The 24567-nt window shown below is 35.1% G+C and overlaps 6 protein-coding genes across 7 annotated transcripts; 4 read left to right on the forward strand and 2 right to left on the reverse strand.

Annotated features, from left to right (window-relative positions):
- The first annotated feature begins 29 nt into the window (after positions 1-29).
- On the forward strand, positions 30-3008 carry LOC106351620 (protein disulfide isomerase-like 1-1). The gene is made up of 9 exons (XM_013791398.3): positions 30-340; positions 624-654; positions 732-1019; positions 1100-1285; positions 1367-1492; positions 1807-1944; positions 2016-2253; positions 2323-2435; positions 2513-3008. Exons 1-9 carry the CDS (start codon positions 174-176, stop codon positions 2720-2722), a joined length of 1497 nt encoding a protein of 498 aa, XP_013646852.1. The 5' UTR covers positions 30-173; the 3' UTR covers positions 2723-3008.
- Positions 3009-7098: 4090 nt separating this feature from the next.
- Positions 7099-14194, forward strand: LOC106347385 (F-box protein 7). 2 transcript variants are annotated; one of them, XM_048782574.1, is made up of 11 exons: positions 7099-7288; positions 11502-11585; positions 11678-11790; positions 11867-12080; positions 12261-12334; positions 12441-12494; positions 12595-12702; positions 12792-12850; positions 13077-13287; positions 13380-13544; positions 14085-14194. In XM_048782574.1, the coding sequence occupies exons 1-10, from the start codon at positions 7279-7281 to the stop codon at positions 13437-13439; spliced, it is 987 nt and encodes a 328-aa protein (XP_048638531.1). In that variant the 5' UTR covers positions 7099-7278; the 3' UTR covers positions 13440-13544; positions 14085-14194. The 2 variants fall into 2 exon arrangements, with proteins under 2 accessions (XP_048638531.1, XP_048638530.1); XM_048782573.1 differs by lacking the exon at positions 7099-7288 and adding an exon at positions 10973-11165.
- On the reverse strand, positions 13496-14631 carry LOC125610279 (acetyltransferase At1g77540-like). The gene is made up of 3 exons (XM_048782576.1): positions 14382-14631; positions 14089-14299; positions 13496-13548 (listed from the first exon to the last, which is right to left on the reverse strand). Exons 1-2 carry the CDS (start codon positions 14622-14624, stop codon positions 14219-14221), a joined length of 324 nt encoding a protein of 107 aa, XP_048638533.1. The 5' UTR covers positions 14625-14631; the 3' UTR covers positions 13496-13548; positions 14089-14218.
- A 195-nt stretch (positions 14632-14826) lies between these two features.
- Positions 14827-16331, forward strand: LOC125610278 (BTB/POZ domain-containing protein At1g21780-like). Its single transcript, XM_048782575.1, has 4 exons — positions 14827-15060; positions 15147-15292; positions 15364-15479; positions 15548-16331. The coding sequence occupies exons 1-4, from the start codon at positions 14948-14950 to the stop codon at positions 16151-16153; spliced, it is 981 nt and encodes a 326-aa protein (XP_048638532.1). The 5' UTR covers positions 14827-14947; the 3' UTR covers positions 16154-16331.
- Positions 16332-17963: 1632 nt separating this feature from the next.
- On the forward strand, positions 17964-19226 carry LOC106347389 (TLC domain-containing protein 2). Its single transcript, XM_013786917.3, has 2 exons — positions 17964-18384; positions 18453-19226. Exons 1-2 carry the CDS (start codon positions 18141-18143, stop codon positions 19049-19051), a joined length of 843 nt encoding a protein of 280 aa, XP_013642371.1. The 5' UTR covers positions 17964-18140; the 3' UTR covers positions 19052-19226.
- A 2824-nt stretch (positions 19227-22050) lies between these two features.
- Positions 22051-23389, reverse strand: LOC106347390. Its single transcript, XM_013786918.3, has 2 exons — positions 22938-23389; positions 22051-22625 (listed from the first exon to the last, which is right to left on the reverse strand). The coding sequence occupies exons 1-2, from the start codon at positions 23203-23205 to the stop codon at positions 22279-22281; spliced, it is 615 nt and encodes a 204-aa protein (XP_013642372.1). The 5' UTR covers positions 23206-23389; the 3' UTR covers positions 22051-22278.
- Between the last annotated feature and the right edge of the window lie 1178 nt (positions 23390-24567).

The raw sequence follows: 24567 nt of genomic DNA on the forward strand, positions 1-24567 counted from the left end.
GTTGTTGGGATATTGCCTAACTATGAGTACTTAATGTCCAATGGATGATTGCCACGCGGATGAACGACCAAGTAGCATTAAGTTTACGTGAAACGAGCTGATATATATCTCCGATAGCTACAGAATTTCCGACCGAAGCCTTGGTGAGAGAGAGAGAGAGACAGAGATCGGTAATGGCAATGAAGGGATACACGTTATGTTCGATCCTTGTGTTCTCGTTGTTCGCTTCGTGCGTAAGAAGCAAGGAGACGAAGGAGTTTGTGTTGACATTGGATCACACTAACTTCACCGAAACCATCAACAAGCATGATTTCATTGTCGTCGAGTTTTACGCCCCATGGTATTGCATTTGTAATGATTCAACGTTTTTTTATTTTATTGATATGAGTTTTTTTGTGTGTTCGTGAATCTGATGGATCCCTGCATGGATCTGAATTGATCGTTTGATTATTCTTTTGTCCCTTATGGATTTGCGTGCGAATGATTTTCTTCTGATCACTAACGTCATCTGGTTATTGCACTGTTGATCTATGATCTGAGGTCACAATACGTGCTTGTGTAATCGATGCGTGAGAGTATTTGTAATCTTGTGTATTTTGTAATCTCTTCTTCTTCTTCTTCAGGTGTGGACACTGCAAGCAGCTAGCTCCTGAGGTAAAAATCTATCATCATTTAGTTATTTGTATAATTTCTATAGTCGTGAGTGTTGATTTTTGTTTGTTTGTTTATAGTACGAGAAGGCTGCGTCAGAATTGAGCAGTCATGTCCCTCCAGTGGTTCTCGCCAAGATCGATGCAAGCGAGGAAACAAACAAAGAATTTGCAACAAAGTACTCGGTTCAGGGCTTCCCAACAATCAAGATCCTCAGAAACGGAGGAAAAGCTGTTCAAGAATACAACGGACCTCGTGAAGCTGACGGCATTGTTACTTACTTGAAGAAACAAAGCGGTCCTGCTTCTTTAGAAATCAAGTCTGCTGATGCTGCTTCTGAGGTTGTTGGTGACAAGAATGTGGTTGCAGTAAGTGTCAAGAAAACATCATTCATATTCTGTTTCATGATCATTTCATTATATAACTTCACTTTCTCTTGTGTTTATAGGTTGGTGTTTTCCCTAAACTATCTGGCGCTGAGTTTGACTCTTTCATGGCCACTGCTGAGAAACTGCGCTCTGATTATGATTTCGCACACACCACAGATGCTAAGCTTCTTCCTCGTGGAGAGTCTGTGACAGGACCTGTAGTCAGGCTATTCAAACCCTTTGATGAACTCTTTGTTGATTTCAGGGTACATGAGATAAATCTTTTCACTTTGTATTATGAATGAGTGGTCTTGTTCTTATGGTACACTCTTGTGTAATGCATCCAGGATTTTGTTGGAGAAGCTTTGGAGAAATTTGTCAAAGAATCAAGCATTCCTCTTATCACCGTCTTTGATAGTGATCCAAACAACCATCCATATGTTCTCAAATTCTTTGAAATCCCTAATACTAAGGTAACTCATAGGTCTCTCACTCTGTAACCTGTTCATGAATTATACTAAAATATGTAGTTTGTTTTTGTTTATTATCTCTGTCACTAAAAGCTTTCATGTTCTTCACTGATCCTATAATTGCTAACCTTGTACTGGTTTTGATCAGAGTTTGTCAATAAATTATCAGTACATATAGTTGTATTTATAAATTTGGGGTCTAATAATCTATTATACAAATTAGCCACTAAAATTTTGAGGATTGAAGACGAATGTTTCATCTCGCTATGCCCATGAACAGTCATGGCTTTGATGATGGGTACTATGTTGAGTTTCAGGCGTTGTTTTTCTTGAACTTCAACGGAGAAGGAGCTGAGACTCTTAAATCAAAGTACCGTGAAGTTGCTGCTTCCAACAAGGGACATGGTCTTAGCTTTCTTCTCGGTGATGCAAAGAACAGCGAAGAGGCATTACAGGTTTAGTCTTCCTACTGTTTCATCCTGTGTTGGTTACAAAATGCTAAGCAGTTTTTCTGAACCAATAACAGCACTATGGAGTCGAACAGAGGCAACTTCCTCTCATCATCCTTCAGACAGTGGATGACAAGAAGTACCTGAAAACAAATGTGGAGGTTGACCAGATTGAATCATGGATCAATGACTTCAAGGACGGGAAAGCTTCCCCGTACAAAAAATCTCAACCTATCCCGGGTGAAAACAACGAGCCAGTGAAGGTTGTTGTTGCTGAGAACCTTGACGAGATGGTCTTCAGCTCTGGAAAGAACGGTGAGTTACATAACAAGGTTAAATAGAAAATAGTTTCCCAAACTAATGGATCATTTTTTTTACTTGCAGTCTTGCTTGAGTTCTATGCTCCATGGTGTGGACACTGCCAAAACCTTGTTCCAATCTTGGACGAAGTTGCTGTGTCGTACCAAAGCGACCCAAGTGTAGTCATTGCTAAGTTTGTAAGTCATTAGTGTATGTTTATTGATCCTCTGCGGTTTTATCTTGTTGGTTTCTTACTCATTTCACTCTCGTCCAGGATGCAACCGCAAACGACTTCCCACATGACACCTTTGATGTGAAGGGCTTCCCGACCATTTACTTAAGATCAGCGAATGGAAACATTGTGCTTTATAAAGGAGACAGGACAAAGGAAGATATCATAAGCTTCATTGACAAGAACAAGGACACAGCTGGAGAGACTAAGACAGAGGAAAAGAAAACTAAGGAAGTTAAGGACGAGCTCTGAGGGGAGAAAGTGTGTTCTATCTCTAAGCTGCTAACTTAATTAGTTTGGTAGTTTTGAGGAATCTACACAGAAGAAGACAAGGCTTTGAATAGATAGACATAAAGATAATGTCTCTTTATCTATTCATTAGAGTTTTAAAATGCAATCTGCAGAACAATAACATCTGCTTCATTTGTTTTTGTTTTGGTCATTTTTTATTTTATTTTTTGAACTCTGTTCTCTTTTAATATTATGAGTGGTATAATACAAACCTAGGGATCAAATTTCTAATACCATCTCTAATGATTTACTCTATTTTTTACTTTTTGATAGAGTTGACTTCCACTCAAATGGTACTCTATTTTAGAACGAAAAATAGAATGATAAACAAAAAAAAAAACAATGTAAGACATCTATCTCTAACATCACTCTATTTTTTCCTCTAAAATGGAGTAAAAGAGAGTATGAAGTAAAAATATTCTAATCCTACCATATTTCTCACTCTTTAATGGGATTTACTCCACAAATAGAGTAACCTATTTTTTGTTTGTTCATTACTCTATTATGGTGTGAGAAATGAAATAGGATTGAAGCTTTTTTACTCTATATTCTATTTTATTCCATCTTGGAGAAAAAATAAAATTTTATATTGGAGATGCTCTTATTCTATATATAAAGTAAATCCATTTCTTACTCTATTATAGAATAGAAAATAGAGTATCATTGGAACATTTTTACTCTAAACTATATTTTAGAGTGAAAAATAGAATGTGGTTGGAAATGCTCTAAAACAAAAAAAAAGTGAAATCTAATCCATCTTAAGCTCAGAGGTTTAGTAATCAACATGAAGAATTTCTACCGTTAGAACATTATATTGGAACAAAATCCTTGGTTTAGACATATCCAATAGTTGCAAAATGATGTCTACATAAAAGAAAAGAGAAACTGCTGCCCTTGAATCAAAAACTTACTTTCTTTTATGCTCATCAAACTCTAGCACATGTTATAAAAGTAAACCATCAAGAAAACGATTAACATTGACATTTTAATCAAATGTTTGATAATGAGAAACTTACTCTTTCCATGGCTTCTTTTAGAATCTCTGCAAACTTTGCTTCTCTTTCTTACAAAATCATTAATATTTATTATCTAACAGAGGAAATAGAACAAAACAAAAAGTAGAAAAGATACACATTTTTAACTTATTATGTCCATTACAAAAACCAAAGAATCATGCATCTCCTTAGAAACATCCTACATATCGTCATTCGTTGAGTGAAGACATCTTACAACTTTCTATAACAATTTCAGTTGAGTGCAGTACCTGCAGAGTTGCTGATATAACTCTTCTTCTTAGCAACTGTCCACCTTAAACAATGGAGCCAATGCAAAAGATATCTCCATAATCCAAGGGAAGAGGTTTGCCTAAAAGATTTATGTGTAGATGTAAAACATCTCACAAGCTTTCATCTAATTCTCCATTGCTTCTTCTTTGACAAGCTGAGCTTAATCTCCATGGATAAGCCTAAACAAGCTTCATCAAAAGGTGTTAATGTTTAGATAGATTTAAACAAATCAAAAATAAAGTGTCAAAAGAGTAAATATCAACATTCATTCAACATTTTTTCTGTTTCATCAGTAGACTCAATAGTTAGGCCACCTTGATTAGCCTGAACAAAATGGAGCATATATGGTACCACATAATAATGTATTCTCCATAATCTTCAAACTTAAAACAAGATAATATCTCAACCTTGCCTACATAAACGAAAAATAGAATTAAGAAAAACATATTTTTTTCTAAACAAAAAAACAAAATTATTAAATGCTTATTCATATTATATTGTAATCACAAAAGTACATCCTATGGATCAATGGATCTTCATCAATCATTTTTTCACGCATTGCGTCGAACATTTCAATTATTTGCCGTAAATTTTGTTAGCATACCAGTAGAGTTAGTACCCACATATGAATAGAAGAAAATGACACAATAACAAATGAAAAAATGGTAAAACATACCTCATATGTATCTTCTTGAAATCTTGGTTTTCTAATTAGCATTACAACAGAGTTCATACATACCAAAAATAACATGCACAACTCTTCAGTGACTTCTTCATTTACTTTCAAGATCTTTAACGCTTCCCCTAGTTCTGTTTGTGTTTACCAACCAAAAAATAAAAGTTGAATTATTGAAGTTGACAATAAACACGGACGGTCAAATAATTATGTTTGTGCCCCTGCAACCAAGTTATCTTCTCTTTGTACTAATTTCTTTAAGTGTGATGCCATAATTTCAAATGAACATAAATAGCTCGAAGCGGCTGCTACGACATGAGAATGTGCCTGAGATAATAAATGAATGTCACTAACTTGAATGTTTAAATCGAAATCATCTATATCATTAGCAAGTATATGGAAAGTGTTGGTGATGCTCTAATGCCAAAGAAAGCCACAAAACAAAAGAAAACCGACCAATTGCATCTATGACTGTCCATTTTATCCAAAGTTGTTCATGTTTAAAAATTGTTGACACCACGTGCATGATTTCCTCTGATTTTTCTTCTAACACTTGCATAAAAAGAAGAGGTGAGAAAACAAAATACAATAATGATTTTGGTGTTAGAAGTGTTTTCAAGCTTTTAATGATCTCATTACATTGAGATAGTTTGAAAGTGCTTAGGCAAGTTACCAAGACTCAAAGATAGCGCTCATAGTAATAATGTTTGTGTCTCCCGAAAATACAATAAAAACTGAAAGTCAAATAATTGAAATAGATTTTGCTATTATGGATAATTCATTTTCATCACAAGTGTTATTATTTAGTTAAATATAAACAAAATACAAATACAAGGCTCAAAATAATAAATAATAAACCTTTTATCCAACACTTTTTTGGTTTCACTAGTAAACTTAATAACTAAATCGACTTGATAAACTAATTGAAATAGACTTTTGGTTTCACTAGAAGTAATTATGTTTGTGTCTACCAAAATACAAGAAAAAAATGAAAATCAACTAACTGAAATAGAATTTTTCTACTATGGAAAAATTAACTGCATCAAAAGTGTTAATATTTCGTTAAATATAAACAAAACACAAATACAAGGGTCAAAAACATATATAATAAACCTTTTATCCAACATATTTTTTTGGTTTCACTAATAATCTTAATAACTAAATATTTGTACAATATAACTAATGTATTTTCTAATATCCGTTTAAAATAAATAAAATATCTCAACTTTCCATACATAAACCTACTACACAAACGAAAAGATAGATCTAAGCGAAAAATGCATAAAAGTTTATCCATATATATTGTAGTCCAAATGTATTTCATCAATCGAATGGATCAATGTATCATCTTCAATTAATTTGTTACACATTGACTCAAAAATACAAAAAAATTGTTAGCATGCTAATAGAAGTGAAACACATAATATTCTACAGCTTCTACATATAGTTTTTATTTAATAAAAAAATTGGCACGAATAATTATTTATGTTTCAATTCTTAAAATAATCAACTACTATGATCTGGTGATGAAAAACACCGAAAGTAGCATAAGTTTGTCTTAAAACTTTAGATCATAAGCTCACTTGCCCTGGAAGTAGCAGAAGTTTTAAAATTTCAGGATCTAGTTTTGTTGAGATGTGTGTCTATTATTAGCTTTTCTAGGTATATTTGTGCTTTTAAGCCATTAGAGCACCAGCATTAATGAATCTTCGGTTGGGGTTCATAATTTGAATTTTTTATTATTATTTTTTTTATTTTTCGTTTGATTTTTTTTTTTTAAATAAATAAATTGACCAATAGCGGGCCGCCATGTAGCATGGGGCCCGCTGAACAATGACGACCCGGGTTCATGCGGAAGGAGCGTGGCGAGACAGGGTCATTAGTGTAGCATATTATAATATATTTTTTTTTCTGGAGAAGCATGTGAACTCCACTCACGAACCGCCAATACTGGTGCTCTTACGTTTAATCAGTGTTATAACTTTTTTTTTGGTTTCACCCTATATTATTGAACTGAGCATGTGGATGTACTAGTTTCAGAGTGTACCGGTCTTGATTGATTGATTTGGGTCACATATATATCTTTATTTTTCAGCTGCATACTGTTTTTATTTTCTATTTAATGAAAAAACATTACTACTGTTCAGTTGCATTTTCTATTTTCTATTTATTTTCAGCTGCATTACTACTGTATATTTATTTGTTTTTTTTTTTGACCAAAAAGAAAAACAAATAAATATACAGTAGTAATGCAGAACCAGTAGCACCACACATCTTTTAGGAACCATGATAAACCACGAAAGAGTTAAACATCTAAACCAGACCACTCTGGTACAAACATATAAAAAACCGACCTTGAAACGTCGGTTTCCATGTGAATAATGTGAGCCTGCCTTCTTCGAGACAACGCGAAAATAAAAAAAGTCTCTGGTCTTAATCTTAATCTTATCGTCCTGTTTCTTAATTATTTCCGGTAACAGAGGAGCGCGGCTACGAAACCGCTCTCGAATTCCTTTTTCATTCGGAACATCACCCAATTCTCTAGCAATTTCCACATGACTTCAGGTATTTCAGTTTCAGATTCGTCTTGGCCCCACCGGATCAATATATGATTTATCCAGAACGGGTGGTGGTCTCTGTCTTGCGATTTGATATATTGGAGCTGACTCTGAATTGATAAACAAAAATAAACAACGTAAGGCATGTATCTCTAAACTCACTCTATTTTTTCCTTTAAAATGGAGTAAAAGAAAGTATGAAATAAAAATACTTCAATCCTATCCTATTTCTCACTCCTTAATAGGATTTACTCCATAAATAGAGTAACCTATTTTTTTTTGTTCATTACTCTATTATGGTGTCAGAAATGAAGTAGGATTGAAGTTTTTTTACTCTATATTTTATTTTACTCCATCTTGGAGAAAAAATAAAATTTTATATTGGAGATGCTCTTACTCTATATATAAAGTAAATCCATTTTTTACTCTATTATAGTATAGAAAATAGAGTATCATTGGAACATTTTTACTCTAAACTATATTTTAGACTGAAAATTAGAACGAGGTTGGAAATGCTCTAAAACAAAAAAAAAGTGAAATCTAATCCGTCTTAAGCTCAGAGGTTTAGTAATCAACATGAAGAATTTTTACCGTTAGAACATTATACTGGAACAAAATTCTTGGTTTAGACATATCCAGTAGTTGCAAAATGCTGTCTACATAAGAGAAAAGGGGAACTGTTGCCCTTGAATCAAAAACTTACTTTCTTCAATGCTCATCAAACTGTAGCACCTGTTATAAAAGTAAACCATCAAGAAAACAATTAACATTGACATTTTAATCAAATGTTTGATAATGAGAAACTTACTCTTTCCATGGCTTCTTTCGGAATCTCTGCAAACTTTGCTTCTCCTTCCTACAAAATCATTCATATTTATCATCTAATAGAGGAAACAAAACAAAACAAAAAGTAGAAAAGATACTCATTTTTAAGTTACTATGTCCATTACAAAAACCAAAGAATCATGCATCTTCTTAGAAACATCTTACATATCGTTGAGTGAAGACATCCTACAACTTTCTATAACAATTTCAGTTGAGTGCAGTACCTACAGAGTTGCTGATATAACTCTTCTTCTTAGCAGTTATCCACCTTAAACAATGGAGCCAATGCAAAAGATATCTCCATAATCCAAGGGAAGAAGTTTGCCTAAAAGATTTCTGCGTAGATGTAAAACATCTCACAAACTTTCATCTTCTTCTCCATTGCTTCTTCTTTGACAAGTTGAGCTTAATCTCCATGGATAAGCCTAAACAAGCTTCATTAAAAGGTGATAATGTTTAGATAGATACAAACAAATCAAAAATAAAGTGTCAAAAGAGTAAATATCAACCTTTCATTCAACATTTTTTCTGTTTCATCAGTAGACTCAATAGTTAGGCCACCTTGATCAGCCTGAACAAACTGGAGCATATATGGTACCACATAATAATGTACTCTCCATAATCTTCAAACCTAAAACAAGATAATATCTCAACCTTACCTACATAAACAAAAAATAGACTTAAGAAAAACATACAGTATAACCTCTTTAAATTAATACTCTATAAATTAATATACACTAAAAATCTCTATAAAATAATATAATTTTATAGTCTCAAATTGAGTTTTTGGTTCAGTTACTATATCGATAAATTAATATCTCCATAAATTAATAAAAAAATTATAGTTTTGGTGTAGTCCCAACATTATTAATTTATAAAGGTTCCACTGTATTTTTTTCTAAACAAACAAAAACAAAATTATTAAATGCTTATTCATATATATTGTAGTCACAAAAGTACATCAGCCATGGATCAATAGATCTTTATCATTCATTTTTTCACGCATTACGTCGAACATTTCAATTATTTGCCGTAAATTTGTTAGCATGCCAATAGAGTTAATACCCATATATGAATAGAAGAAAATGACACAATAACAAAGGAAAAATGGTAAAACATACCTCATATGTATCTTCTTGAAATCTGTCTTTTCTGATTAGCATTCCAACATAGTTCATGCATACCAAAAATAACATGCACAACTCTTCAGCGACTTCTTCATTTACTTTCAAGATCTTTAACGCTTCCCCTAGTTCTGTTTGTGTTTACCAACCAAAAAATGAAAGTTGAATTATTGAAGTTGACAATAAACACGGTCAAATAATTCTGTTTGTGCCCCCGCAACCAAGTCATCTTCTCTTATAAGCTAAATAGCTTATGTACTAATTTCTTTAAGTGTGATGCCATAATTTCAAGTGAAAATAAATCACTCGAAGCGGCTGCTACGACAAGAGAATGAGCCTGAGATAATAAATGAAGTTTTAGAAAATTGTATGAAGACATATAAACAATTGGTTAGGTAATCAAATGTCACTAACTTGAATGTTTGAATCTAAATCATCTATAGCATTAGCAAGTATATGGAAAGTGTTGGTGATGCTCTAATTTCAAAGAAAGCCACAAAACAAAAGAAAACGACCTATTGCATCTATGACTGCCCATTTTATCCACAATTGTTCATGTTTAAAAATTGTTGACACCACGTGCATGATTTCTTCAATTTTTTGTAACACTTGCATAAAAAGAAGAGGATGAGAAAACCAAATACAATAATGATTTTGGTGTTAGAAGTGTTTTCAAGATTTTAATGATCTAATTACATTGAGATAGTTTGGAAGTGCTCAGGCAAGTTACCAAGACTCAAAGAAAGCGCTCATAGTAATAATGTTTGTGTCTCACGAAAATACAATAAAACTGAAAGTCAAATAATTGAAATAGATTTTGGTATTATGGAAAATTCATTTTCATCACAAGTGTTATTATTTAGTTAAATATAAACAAAATACACATACAAGGCTCAAAATCATAAATAATAAACCTTTTATCCAACACTTTTTTTGGTTTTCACTCGTAAACTTAATAACTAAATCGACTTGATAAACTAATTGAAATAGACTTTTGGTTTCACTAGAAGTAGTTATGTTTGTGTCTACCAAAATACAAGAAAAAAAGGAAAATCAACTAATTGAAATAGAATTTTTCTATTATGGAAAAAACAACTGCATCAAAAGTGTTAATATTTTGTTAAATATAAACAAAACACAAATACAAGGGCCAAAAACATATATAATAAACCTTTTATCCAACATTATTTTTTGGTTTCACTAGTAATCTTAATAACTAAATCGCCTTGATCATTTTGAACTAATATTTGTACAAATAACTAATGTATAATGTATTTTCTGATATCCACTTAAAATAAAACAATATCTCAACTTTCCATACATAAGTTTGTCTTAAAACTTTAGATCATAAGCTCAATTGCCCGGGAGGTAGCAGAAGTTTTAAAATTTCAGGATCTAGTTTTTGTTGAGATGTGTGCCTATTATTAGCTTCTCTAGGTATATTTGTGCTTTGAAACCATTAGCTTTTGATTAAACCTAATGGCAAAGATACTAGTGTTACAACTTTTTTTTTGGTTTTACCCTGTATTATTGAACTGAGCATGTGGATGTACTTGTTTCAGTGTACCGGTCTTGATTGATTTGGGTCACATAAATATCTTTATTTTTCAGCTGCATACTGTTTTTATTTTCTATTTAATGAAAAAAACAAATAAATATACAGTAGTAATGCGGAACAAGTAGCACCACACATCTTTTAGGAACCATGATAAACCACCGGAGTTAAACAGCTAAACCAGACCACTTTGGTACAAAAATATAAAAAACCGACCTTGAAACGTCGGTTTCCATGTGAATAATGTGAGCCTTGTTCGAGACAACGCGAAAATAAAAAAAAGTCTCTGGTCTTGAGGAGCGCGGCTACGAAACCGCTCTCGAATTCCTTTTTCATTCGGAACATCACCCAATTCTCTAGCAATTTCCACATGACTTCAGGTATTTCAGTTTCAGATTCGTCTTGGCCCCACCGGATCAATATATGATTTATCCAGAACGGGTGGTGGTCTCTGTCTTCCTGTTTTGCGATTCGATATATTGGAGCTGACTCTGAATTGATATCTTCTTTATAGATTTTAATATCTCGCTCAACTCATCGTGTTGATTTGCATAATAACACACAGGTTTTGCGGAATGAAAAAAAAAAGAATGCTTAGTAATTGATCTAATATAGTCTCGTGAAATGTGTTTGTTTGTTTGTTTTAGTGCAAAAATTGAGAAAAAGAAAAGAGTTTTTGATCTAACTTTATTGCTTCTTTTGTTTTGATTTAACAGATGCTCTCAACATACCATCCGAGCTTGAATCTGCGTTACGGCTCAGGACGGTACAGTACTTTATCACAAAGAGGCCTTGGCTTGGTACTAATCTTTACGGTGATTTTATCTTTTATTAAAAGTGGGCTTCTCATGGTTTGGAGATAGAGTTACGTTTTCCTCTTTCTTTGTTTCAGATCTCTATGGAGTCCATGTAAGGCCCGTGGCACCATTCGGAAGCACAAGCAGTAAACCACAATTTGATCCTGCTTTGATTCATCGCTCCTTGCCTGATGAGCTTCTTTTCGAGGTTGGAGCCTTCCCCTATCTGTTCTTTTTAGCTGCTGAAGTTGGCTCATGGATATATATATTGTTATTTTTTGTAGGTGTTTGCTCGGATGTTGCCTTATGACCTTGGCAGAGCAGCTTGTGTCTGCAGAAAGTGGAGGTACACTGTTCGCAACCCTGTCTTCTGGCGTAACGCCTGCTTGAAAGCTTGGCAGACTGCAGGGGTTATCGAAAACTATAGGATCTTGCAGTCTAAATACGATGGATCATGGAGGAAAATGTGGCTTCTTAGATCCAGAGTTCGTACTGATGGTAAATCTTTCCTTCTTAATCTTCCTGCTTCACGAGATTCCAAGTGTCAAATGATTGATCGTTGTATTCCTTGACTAACATCAACTCTTTTGTTATCTATCTTTCTTCATCAAAGTGGCCTTATTTTCATGGACCCCTTTCTCGTACACTTTCAAAATGGTGTATCTTCTTAATTCTCAGGTATTTATGTGAGTAGGAACACTTACATTCGAGCTGGAATTGCGGAGTGGAAGATTACAAATCCAGTTCACATTGTAAAGTCTTTGTCCTTTTTTTTTTTCCTTTCTTGTACATTCATATTGTCCTCATAGAGACCCATCTAACGAGTAGCCTCTTCTTTTGGAATTATTTTTTTTGCAGGTATGTTACTTCCGTTACATAAGATTCTACCCTTCTGGTAGATTTCTTTACAAGGTTTGTTCACTTCAATCCAACAAGTAGATATAAACGTCAAAAAGCTGCTTTCCTGATCTACTTTGATTAATATTACATCGTTTTCTTTTGGTTACTCCAGAACTCTTCGCAGAAACTGAAGGATGTTGCCAAATACATGAACTTTAAGTCTTCTAAAGCAGACGGTCTTTACAGAGGCACTTACACATTGTCAATGACAGATGACAAGGTCAGCTGCCTCTTAACTATGTATTGGATTGGTATATCAACAACATTAATTCTTCTATCTCCTGAAAATATGTTAATTTTTTTTGGCAGATCGAAGCAGCTGTTCTGTATCCAGGGACGCGCCCTACTGTCTTAAGGATCCGTTTAAGGTATTACAATCCTTCAAAATGTCAGGATAGAGAAGCTTGGTTTGCTATGGGAACATAGAATTCATTTGGAAGGGTTTGATCTCTTGAGAGGACTATTGCTTAACTTTTTAAGTACCGTGACTAATACATCCCACTTACTGAGTACTTGTCCTATTTCTATGAGTAGCTTGCAGTCATTTTTGATCTTAGTGGTATGGTGTTCTGTTTTTCGGGGTGTGATGTATAGGTTAAGAGGAACGGCGATAGGAGCAAATAACAGGATGGATTTGCTGTCACTAGTGACAAGTGGTGTGAACGATGAGGAAGGAAGTAGCACAGAAGAAGACATTCTTGGGGTAGTTGAAAATTGGAGAGACGATGAAACTCACAACCCGGATATACCTGCCGTCTCACACAAGAGGGGTATGACTCCCTTCGTCTTCGTCCCGTTCGAAGAGGCAAGTAACAAAAAGATTGCTTTATATGTATCCCTTTGTTGGTTTCAAGTCTATACAGCTAATTTGATATGAATCTGTTTTTTGTGATTCAGGTTGAACAATCGGTCTTGAACTTACCTCCAGAGAAAATGGATTACTTTGTCACCGGCTAGAGTGACGCATCGCATCAACGCCTATCTCAATGTACAAAGAAGATGATATATCAATGTAGAATATAATGTTTGCATGCTTTATTTGATTATTATGACTACAACATTTTTTTTTTTTTTTTTGAATGAATGCTAAATTTTTATTCAATCAAAAGCCTTTTTACAACAAAGTGTGGACCAAAGAAAAATGAAACCCTATCATATACTCATAACTCCAAAACGATAAAAACCCTTATCTACACTCTTGTGGTAAACCAGTATTGTAACATGCCTTCCAAACCATTAACTACATTTACTTCCTTTAAAGCCCGAATATCCAACCCTCCTTCTGCTATAGGCTTACAAATCTCTTTCCAAGCTACTTTAGCTCCTGTAGTTTTGAGTTGCGGACCTGACCAGAGAAAAGAAGCACACAATTGTTCCACCTCTTTAACACACTTGCTCGGTAGTCTAAAGACTGCAGCCCAAAAATTTACAATGCTAATCAAAACAGCTTTGATCAGAGCCAACCTTCCAGCATAAGAAAGAAACCGGCATGTCCAAGTATTGATCTTACTGCGAACTTTCTCAACCAGCGGTAAATAATCATTCTTCCTCATTACCTTAGTCATAAGAGGCAGCCCCAGATACCTAACAGGAAGGCTCCCCTCATCTAGTGTGTCTGTTTGTTGCTGTTACAAGGCGCAGTGTGACATTTTGTTGTTTACATATAAACATGCAAGAAGCTTTAATAATGTAATGTTTTATGTTTTATTCAACAAACGCAAAGCAAGAGAGCTTGATCAGATGCTAGATTTGAGGAGCTTGGACTCCTCTGTGTAAACCAGATGCTTCCAAGACGGGTTTCGAGGAAGAAACGTTTCCTGCCAAGAAGACGAGCTTTCATCATAAGAGAAAAAAAAAATAATGGAACATGAATCGCAAGAGGAGGAAGAGTCAACTTACGGAAACGTAGGAGCAAGTGGGCACGATGGAGAAAGAGCGTGAGGAGGCGTGTTCGAAGGCAGCGACGCAGAGATGCGAAGCTAAACCCAATCCTCCTTTAGACGACGGCACGTAAGTTCGAACCAAGTCCATGACAGTCCCGTTGTTCATCATCTTGTATTCAATGAAAGCTTCGTGGTCCTCCGTCTCGAATCTATGCCTCCCTTCGTTCCACTCAATCTTCGGTTTATTCTCCGTCGCCATTTCTGAACTTTCTCACTTCCATTCCCGACCACGAGTGAGTTGTTTGTTTTATCTTGTCTTTACTAAACCGGAACAAACCGGTTGAATGTTTGAAAAAAGAAAACCACCAAGAGTGATTCTCGTTGTTTTATCTCGTCTTTGCTAAACCGAAACGAACCGGTTAAATGATTAAATAACAAAAAACCGTAATCTCCGTACACGTGGCGCACGATGAAGGCTGTTGTGTCTGTGTGTTAGTTGCTTTGCCTTGCTTGGGTCGTGAAGTAAAGCGTTTTCCAGAGAAAAGGAAGTCAAAAAGAATATTTGAGAGTTCACAGGAGTGGATGGGGGACACGAAGGTGGAGACAATCTCGAGATTAGCTCAATGGAGGATTGAAAACTTTGGACCTTGCTCTTTCAAAAAGTCTGATCCTTTCAAAGTTGGAATCTGGAATTGGTAAAATCAAAGTTTTGATTTTTTTTTTTTTTTATAATTCTGTTTGTGCTCTCCTGATTGATTCATGTGTGTTTGGATTGATGAAGGCATCTGTCTATAGAGAGGAATCGTTACCTATCTGTTAGGCTCTTCCCAGAACTCTCTCGTGTGTCCAAGGAACAACCTCCTATTGCTAAATTTGTTCTTCGTGTCTCCAACGTTGGCCCTAACCGTAGGCTATACATCTCTCCTGGTATGTGGAATCCTGTTCGTTATGTAACTTGTCTTGTGGTGGTTGTTGAAGTTAATTAGTGCCTGTTGTAGTGTATGAGAAGCTGTTGCGTACAACTGATGATTGTGTGTGGCATGTGGATTCAAGCTTCCACGGTCGGTTCACCATTGATGTCGAGTTCCTTGATCTCAAAACCTGCCCTTTGAATGTAAGTTTTGAGAATTGTTTTGATTAAGATGCAAATTTGAACAACTCTCTAGCGTTTAATTATGCCAGGGTGGTGAAGCTTCACCTGTTTGGCCAACGGATACAACAATGCAATCAATCTCAACTCAAACCACTCTCAAATGCCTATCCCGTATGCTAGAAGAAAACATCCTCTCCGACGTAACCATCCACACATCCGGCGGCACGCTCTCTGCTCACAAAGCCATCCTCTCCGCTAGCTCAAACGTCTTCAAAAGCATGTTCCATCACGACCTCAAGGAAAAAGAGTCCTCCACCATCCACATCGACGACATGTCTAGAGAGTCTTGCATGGCGCTCCTGAGCTACCTCTACGGTAACATAACGCAAGAAGACTTCTGGAAACACAGGCTCGCGCTTCTCGGTGCTGCCAACAAGTACGATATCACGGATCTGAAAGCGGCCTGTGAGGAGAGCCTGATGGAAGATATTAACTCCGGGAACGTGCTTGAGAGGCTGCAAGAGGCGTGGCTTTATCAGCTGGAGAAACTGAAGAAAGGGTGTTTGATGTATTTGTTTGATTTCGGCAAGATTTATGATGTCAGAGAGGAGATCAGCGGTTTCTTCAGGCAGGCTGATCGTGAGCTGATGCTGGAGATGTTTCAGGAGGTCTTGTCGGTTTGGAAACCGGTTTGAGAAATAATATTATACTTTGAAACATTGGTTTCAAAATGTTCGAGTTTGATGATTGGTGTTTTTGTGTCTATAATCATATGATATCTTGTTTTCTTGTGGTGTGTCTGTAACAACTAACAAAGAACACACTTGTTTTTTTTTGTTGTAATCTTGTATAGTATGAGCACGGTTGCCTCTAGCTAGATCTCTGCGCCTAGGTATTTCTAATTGAGCCCGAACCAAAGTATCTGAATCGATGCACCTGCTCTGAGATATGTGAAGAATCAGTTAGAGTGGTGTTTTGGATATTTTATCTGAATTTGATCCCAACTCAAACTGAAAAAGCTCCAAACACTCAATTCAAAATTCTAAATTAGTTGAAATAAATATATCAAATACTTATGTTTATGTTTATTTTTATCCAAGACGAACCAAAGTATTATTTATCGAATCCAAAATAGATGAAAGATAGATTGTAGACAGAATTATAAAATCTATCCAAACCTGAAATAATATTTAACCGAAACTATATAAAACTTGAAAGAAGTTTATGAAGTTAGAATCCAAAAATCTGAAAAATTCAATCAAAAATCTGATTAGACATTAGAGCAACCTCAACGGTATAGATAACCATTTGAGGTTCTGAATGCTAAAATATTATCATTTTTCAAAATATTGTAATTTTTTAAAAAGTTTTTTTTTCTAGAAGTTGCTCAACTAAAAACATATATTTGTGCTCATAAGTTCTGTTTTAGGAAATTCTCATGTTTCTCTTTCTTACCTTTACATTATTTTTATTTTTTAATATATTAGATATTCCACTAAAAACTATGGTCTTAGGCCATCATTATTGCAAGGTTTTAAAGGGGTTCTTAGTGTCTTTTTAATGAGGAGCCCTACCAAAATGTTAAAAATCAGTTTTAGAAAGTCCAAAATAAGAACCGAATTTGTATGAGTTTTTATACTGTTTGCGCATCCATCCAACACATGGCGGCTCGCGATTGATACGCTTTTTAATTTTTTTTTTCTCAGACAAGAAAAAATAATTTTTTTTTAAGAAATTCTTTCACGGTTTGAGGGTTAATGATGATCTTAGAACATGGTTTAGATATCTAAATTGGATATCCAAACCGTAAGTATTGATATTTTATTACAAATTTATTAGATAATTATAATTTAATTAAAACCAGAAAATTAAACCAACAAAATAATTGACAGATATACAATTAAGATTTAAAACCGGTTCCAAAAAATTGTGTTTAATATACTCTTACTTTTTCTTTCACTTACTTTTTTTTTTACCAATATAATTCTGATAAAAACCTCTTCCTCGTCCTCCTCTTAAAGATGATGCTCGTAGAATCCAAAAATCTGGAAAAATATAATCCGAATGGATATCTCAATAGCTAAGACATAAGTGAGCTGTAGCTGAAATGGGCTGAATAGACACCTTAGAGCAGGATTATTGCAGGTGCTAAGAGTAGTGCTTAAGTGTGGATTCCACCAAAAAAGAAGAAGAAGCGATGCCAAAGACGCCAGATCTGGCGCCGGTGCTTGAGCTGTATCGCGGATCCCACTGACATGTAGCGGTCCACGGTTGGTTTGTTTTAATTTTTTTTTTTTTTAAAAAAATCAGAGAAAAAACCAAAAAAAAAAAAAAAAAAATTTAAGCACCCCCACTTGGAGTGCTAGGGTTAATAGTGCTCTTATACCATAAGGTGTCGATATCGACTGTCGGCACAATAGAATATAGTAATGTCGGCTTTGTTGTAATAATATTACAGTTTCGTAATTATAATTGGATGACTCAGCATAAAGGACAGAACAAGTCTTGCTGATGGACACGTGTCGGTTGCGTCCTAAACGCGCTCTTACAAACTTAGTATTAACGTAAAACAACAATAGGAGAAGATAGATAGATAGTCGGAGGAGCTCGAGGAGGAGGAGCTAAAAGAAATCAAAATTAGGGCTAAACTTTTGCCGGAATCTCAAAAAAAATAACTTTAATATGGCGAGGACGGGCACCGCGAAGAACGGGGCGGGGCAATTCTTCCTAGCGACGCTGCTTCTATGGCTAGTCTCCGTCGTCTTTGAGATTGCATTCAACCTAAGAACAGAGCTTCTCTGGGTGATTGGCGGCGGATGCTTCTTTCAATTGGTGAATTGTTTCGTTCGCTCTTACCTCTCTCGTGACCCTCTCTTCGTTAACACCTCCGTCTCCCTTCTACACTCAATCATCACCTCCGCCTCAGGTCTCCTCTCTCTCTTGCTCTCTTCGCCTTTGTCTTATGTGTATTAATGATTTTGCAATCGCTTGTAGTGGTTTTCATTCTGGTGAACCAATGCTTAGCCAAAGGTGTAGACGAGATGTTCGATCATTCTGAGCTCGTTGGTGGGAGTTGGAGATGGGCGTACCAAGCTTTGTGTTTCTCTTGCGGCTACTTTGCTTATGACCAATGGGATATGCTTCAGTACCGCTTATACAGCGGCTTGATCCCTTCCATTCTCGTTCACCATCTCGTCCTCCTCGTTTGCTTCACTTTGGCTCTTTACCGTAACGTTACCATCAACTACCTCATCCTCACTCTCATTTGCGAGATGCATTCCATCTTTCTGCACGTGAGGAAGCTGAGGAGGATGGCGGGAATCCGAGACAGCAACACGGCGTTGGTGAAACTCGAGTGGGTTTTAAACTGGACGGCCTTTTTGTTTGCCAGATGCGTTCCTCACATTCTCATCACTGTCAAGCTGATCAAAGACGCCCACAAGTTTGGGAGAGGCCTCGAGTGGCCGCTCGCTCTGTTTGGTATGGCTGGAATGAATATACTCAATGTGGGTCTTGGGATGGATCTCTTCCATGCTTTTAGAAGAGAGAGAAGCAACCGAAGAAATCAAGAGAAGAGCAACCATGTAGAATGATTTAGCCAGTTTCGGAAGCCATCATCAACTGAATCCAAGGTTTATTGTTGTAATACACATTACACACTCTTCTGTTTTTCTTTTTATGAGGCTTTGCTACTATGTCCTATTAGCTTTCAGATTTTTGCATGTACTATAAGGAAAAACTACATGTAAATGTTATTTGTTGATCATTTTTTTTACGTCCCATAAGAAAATCAGAATCTGAAAACTATGGTAGTAAAACCTGCGGCTAAACAGCAGATTGACCTACCAACTTCAAGAACAAATTGCTCGAGGACGAGATGGTGATGTTTTTGCTTCATTGGCTAGTTTAAGCTCCTTTTTGATCTCTTTCCATTTTATGTCAACTCTGAGCTCATTTTCTTCACAACATTTAGTTTTCACTTTGGTGCTCATCCTTTTCTCTGTCTACCTTCTCCAACTTCTCCTCTAAGCTACTTACAGGGCCGGCTCAAGATAATAGTGGGCCCTTGGGCAAAAAAATTTTTTTACATGTATATATGAATAATTTAAAAATTTTGGGCCCCTATCCCTAATTATTTTTTAAAAAATTGGACCCCTCTTTCATACTATTTTTGTTAAAAACTGTTTGGGCCCTGGGGCCCACGCCCCCTTGCCCCATGCCCTAAGCCGGCCCTGGTTACTTGCTCCGCTCTATTACTTTCTATTTACGATCACTTTGAACTATTTACGAGTATTTGTAAACTATTTACGAGTTTTTTTTGAGTATTTAAGAATTACTTACTTTGTTTTGTTATTCTTTAAGTAAATAACATGTGAATTACTTTAAACAAAATATTTATTCATATTATAATGAAGACAAATAAAAAAATATACAAATATTTTAATATATAAGCATTGTATAATTTTCACGATGACAAAAATGTCTTCTCTAAGCAAGTAACAAGTAATAACAAACCATACATCTAAATTTTAATACTTGTTACCAATTAATATTTGACTAGATGATGACAAATATTTAAAAATTAAGACAGATACGAAACAAGTAACAAGTATAAGAAGAATAATGAGTATTTTTGTCCAATCCTAAATGTAAGTAAAAGAAAAAATAAATATGAACAAGTATTTTATAGATCATGTAACAAATACTAAGTAACATGGCAAGTAACGAATCAAGTACTAAAAATAATAATGATATTTGATATTTGACTTGGTTTCGCAAATAATAAAAATTGCCGATTTGTTATTTGCCTTAAAAACAACGAGTACTTGAATTTTTGAGGCGGATACAAGTTAAGTAGCGAGTTTAAAACGAGTAACGAGTAATGATGTCCGGCCCTATCACCAATGGGGCTACGCCCTGACCAAAGATCCTTGCCTTGCAAATTTTGCATTAGAATTATTTTTGTACGTGGTAACTAATTGCAAGGACTTATGGATCAATCCAAATGATATATTTTCTCAAAATTGTCATTAACTGTTCAAAATTTTTATGTTAGGTAAACAGGGAATAGGTGCGTGGTCCTGCTTCTGGTTTTGAATACGATCATCTATAAAAATGGTCCCGTTTCTAACCATACAGCTAGCCAACGCTCTCGACAAAAGAAACCCAAATTTACAAAATTCATGCAAAAATCACTCTTAATTTGAAAAAAAAAACAATCCCCATGTGCTAAGTAGGTCTCAAGACGATGGCTAATTATCCTGTTTATCATAATCACCATATTTTCGATCTTTCTTTTTCGTTTTTCTCCATTATCTAGTTCTGTTGTATTTGGTTGGAGACCTGTTAATTTCTTGGTGGACTCTTCAATGGTTTACTCGAACTTGTTTCAAGTTTCGATCTGAATAAATAGAAGTACTCCTGATCCCAAAAAATAACATTCAGTCACTAAACATCTAGCTCTTCTGCTCTACTTTTTAAATAATAGTTTGAATATTATGAAAACTGAAAAAGATGCAAAAAAAAGAAAAGTACACAGAACAAACAAATGGACTCGTCGTTCAATCAACCTAAAAATTAGGTTTTCTCTCGCATCAGTCCTACCACATTGATAAAATTCTTATATAGTTTCTTGGGGGAGTCACATTGCTTGATCTTAGAAACAAACTAAAGCAACTTTTTCTCTTGAGTGGTCACCTCACAACACAATAAAGATCATATATCAAAATCAACATTGTCAGATGAATCTACTATTGATTTTACATTTTAACCTATTTCGTTTCGAATCAACATGAACCTGGTAAACTTAGGTAACATATGAAATGACAATTCTCCAACATAAACCGATGTCCTATAATTATCTCACAAATTCAGCTATAATATTTTATAAGAAAAGACTTTTGATTTAGTATTTGGAAGTATACAATGTATACAACAGAGACAACTATAAGACAATGTGAATGGGGCAAGGCGTTGGGGTCCTTTTTTGTGCTACAATGTTTCCCACTATTGTGAACAACCTAACATGGACTCTTCTTGCATCAAAATTGTACTACTCTCATTTATTTATTTTATAAATTGAGAAAAAGGAAACTAAAGGTGAGCACTAAAAGTCATAAAAGAATTCCAAGAATCCCATGTAAAATTATTTATTTAAAAGCAACTCACTGTTCTTTTCTTTTTTTTTTCTCGCTTTCTTTAGCTTCCTATTTCTTTTACTGAAATCTCATTAATATTTACAAATAACAAATGTGAAAGATATTGGCGAGATACATTGCTGGCAGGTTACAAACTTCTTGAGATAAAACCCCATTAAAACGAGAGGACGTCCCCAACCCAGAAAAACTATTATAAACTAAAACAATAAAAAATGAAATACTATTATTTTGAAAATAGTGATAAAAGGCTATTTTGACCCTTCTCCCATCTTTTAATGGCTTTTATCAGATTCAGACCACATGCCAACAAAGAAGTATGGTAAATGGCAAGCCTCTTGTCCCTTTTACATATGTTTCAGAAATTATATGTAAACTATTTTTTTGAAAAAAAAAAACAAAAGGTTACATGCAATACACCTAGTTTTACAAAAATCTAATCAATTCAACGATTTAATTTATGAATGACCCAGCAATGTCATTGCTTACAACAACAAAAAACTTCAAAATATTTCTTCTTTAAACAGAGGCATCAATCATTGACAAAACGACCAAACCAAATATTAAACTAAAAAAAACTAGGCAATAGAAAAAAAAAATTGAGTTTTTTTTTAAACACCAAAAAATATTTTGTTTTAGGTGTAATAAATAAATATATGAAAAATTCAACTTTTACTTTTCCTGGATTTTCTTCTGGTCAAGGTCCTCACGGACCTCACCATCCAACCCTGTTTCCTCACTTTGGTTCCTTCGACTTTGGATGATGCCACATGACGAGAAGAGGTGGACCATCCTGATCTGAGTTTGATGACATGGAAAAGATGACCAATACGTTTGCGCCACCTGAGAGATGACTTGACACTATTAGGCTCAATGATACTCGTACTGCTCGTTGTAAGGGACTGCTGCTCCTTACATGCTGAGCTTGTGTTGTCTACACAAACCTTTGACACTGTTTTCTTCTCCCACGACGCGTTTCCATCATTTTCGAATTTTATTGATATAAAGGAATCTGAACACACACACAAAGGAAAACAAATAAATTTCAGTTATTCATTGATTTGTACGACAATTAAAATTATCTTTTCTAAAAAAAAATCAATTAAGATTATCTACAGATATACATAAATTTCAAGAACTATAAATGATAATTAGCCGTAGCCATCAAATCATCATCATACCGAGGAAACCAAAAAAGGGAATTATCCAATTGGAATTAGTTTTAAAGTTTATCAAAATAACATTAATGTGTATATGAAGTATATACATAAATTGTGTGTATGAGATACGCATTTATACTATAGATATGTGTAAAGTTGTGTACCTTCTTGGCTTGTGGAGACGTCAAGATCGGAGGATGGATGGAATTTCCTGCGGTGACGGAGATCGAGGCGACTGAGGAGAGAGCTCAAGGTGAAGATCTTAGGGAGGTTAATGACTGGTGAAGATGAAGAGTATTTGGTTCTTGACGATCTCTGCTTCGAAGCTAAAACCAGAAGCCTCTCGTTCAAACAGAGTGGGCACACTCCAACATATTCTTCCTTCGGATGGAAATAACAGTATGGTGAGCTATCATCTTTGTACATATCCATCTTCACTACCAAAGGAGAGAAGAAAAGAAGAGAGAGGGTAAAGGAGAAACAGAGAGATAAGAAATGAGATGTGGTTAGGTCTGAAATTGAGTTTCGTAATATATATCGAATATATTAGTGTTTTGACATATATATACTATTTCATATTATTTCTCAAGTAGATAAGCCTTTTAGCTACTTGGAAGAAACGGAAAAAGAAAGAAAAATGACAAGCCTTTTTAGTTGTGATAATATTCTAATCAACTATCCATTAAATATAATCGATGGTTTATTTTAAACAGTAGATTTTGCAGACATTACTGTTTTCAGATATTGGCATAATCTAGAAAAATAATCTATATATATACTAAGGTCATGCATCTGTTATTAACGAACAGATCTCGAGCTTAGTTGTTATGGGACTTTATTTGTGTAATTTTTGTTTGTTTGTTTGTAAAATGGACAACATATTTCAAAGTATTTATGATGTTTAATTATGCATATACAATATCTTTTTTTCATATACAATATCTTTTAGCGATAATAATATCTAGGAACGTTCAACAAGTAATTAATATTAATTTTGGATTCAGATATTGTTTAATTTTACCAATTAGATGAATACTCCGATCTTCTTGTAAAATATGGAATGGGACAGATACTCGAAGAAGCATAACTGATCGCTTGTGGATCCGTGTATGACAGATATTATTTAAAACTAATCAATAATCTAGAAAAAAAATACTGTGAACAGAAAATCTTTTTTTTTTTTTTTTTTTTGATCAAATTAACTTATATTAAGAGCAAAGTTAACTCTACTCAAGAGTAGAAGAGCGTAGGTGATACAACGCCGATTTCGCTAATGAATCGGCTTGAGCATTTGCTAAACGCGGAATGAAAATAAAAGAGATAGATGTGAAAGACTGAGCCAACAGATGGATATCATGTAGGATGCCTTTCAAGGCAACATCTTGTCCTTGTGACTTCAGGAGAAAGATAAGAGCCTTTGAGTCAGAGAATACTTGGAGACTGCTGACATGTGACGATACTGCAGCACTGACTGCCGCTTTAACCGCTAGTGCCTCAGCTACAAGGGCCGAGGTAACAAAGCGTCGGTGAGAAGAAGAATTCTCTGCACAGAATCCTGTGGAGTCTCGAAGATGCCATCCGAGACCGCAGTTCCCCGTTGAAACATCCCATGCTGCATCTGAAAAAGAAGACCATGTATAAGAGTTAACAGGCGGGGGAATGTAAGGCATCGACGGAACCACATAATGTGGTAGTGAAGGGCAAGCGGTGATAGCGGTAATAGCCTGAGCTGCCTTCCAGGCTCGGGCGTCTTGAATAGCTTTGAGGATTGAGTCTTTCGCCGTGAATAGTCTG

Source organism: Brassica napus, chromosome A6 (genome assembly GCF_020379485.1).
Source record: "Brassica napus cultivar Da-Ae chromosome A6, Da-Ae, whole genome shotgun sequence".
NCBI classification, from domain to species: domain Eukaryota; kingdom Viridiplantae; phylum Streptophyta; class Magnoliopsida; order Brassicales; family Brassicaceae; genus Brassica; species Brassica napus.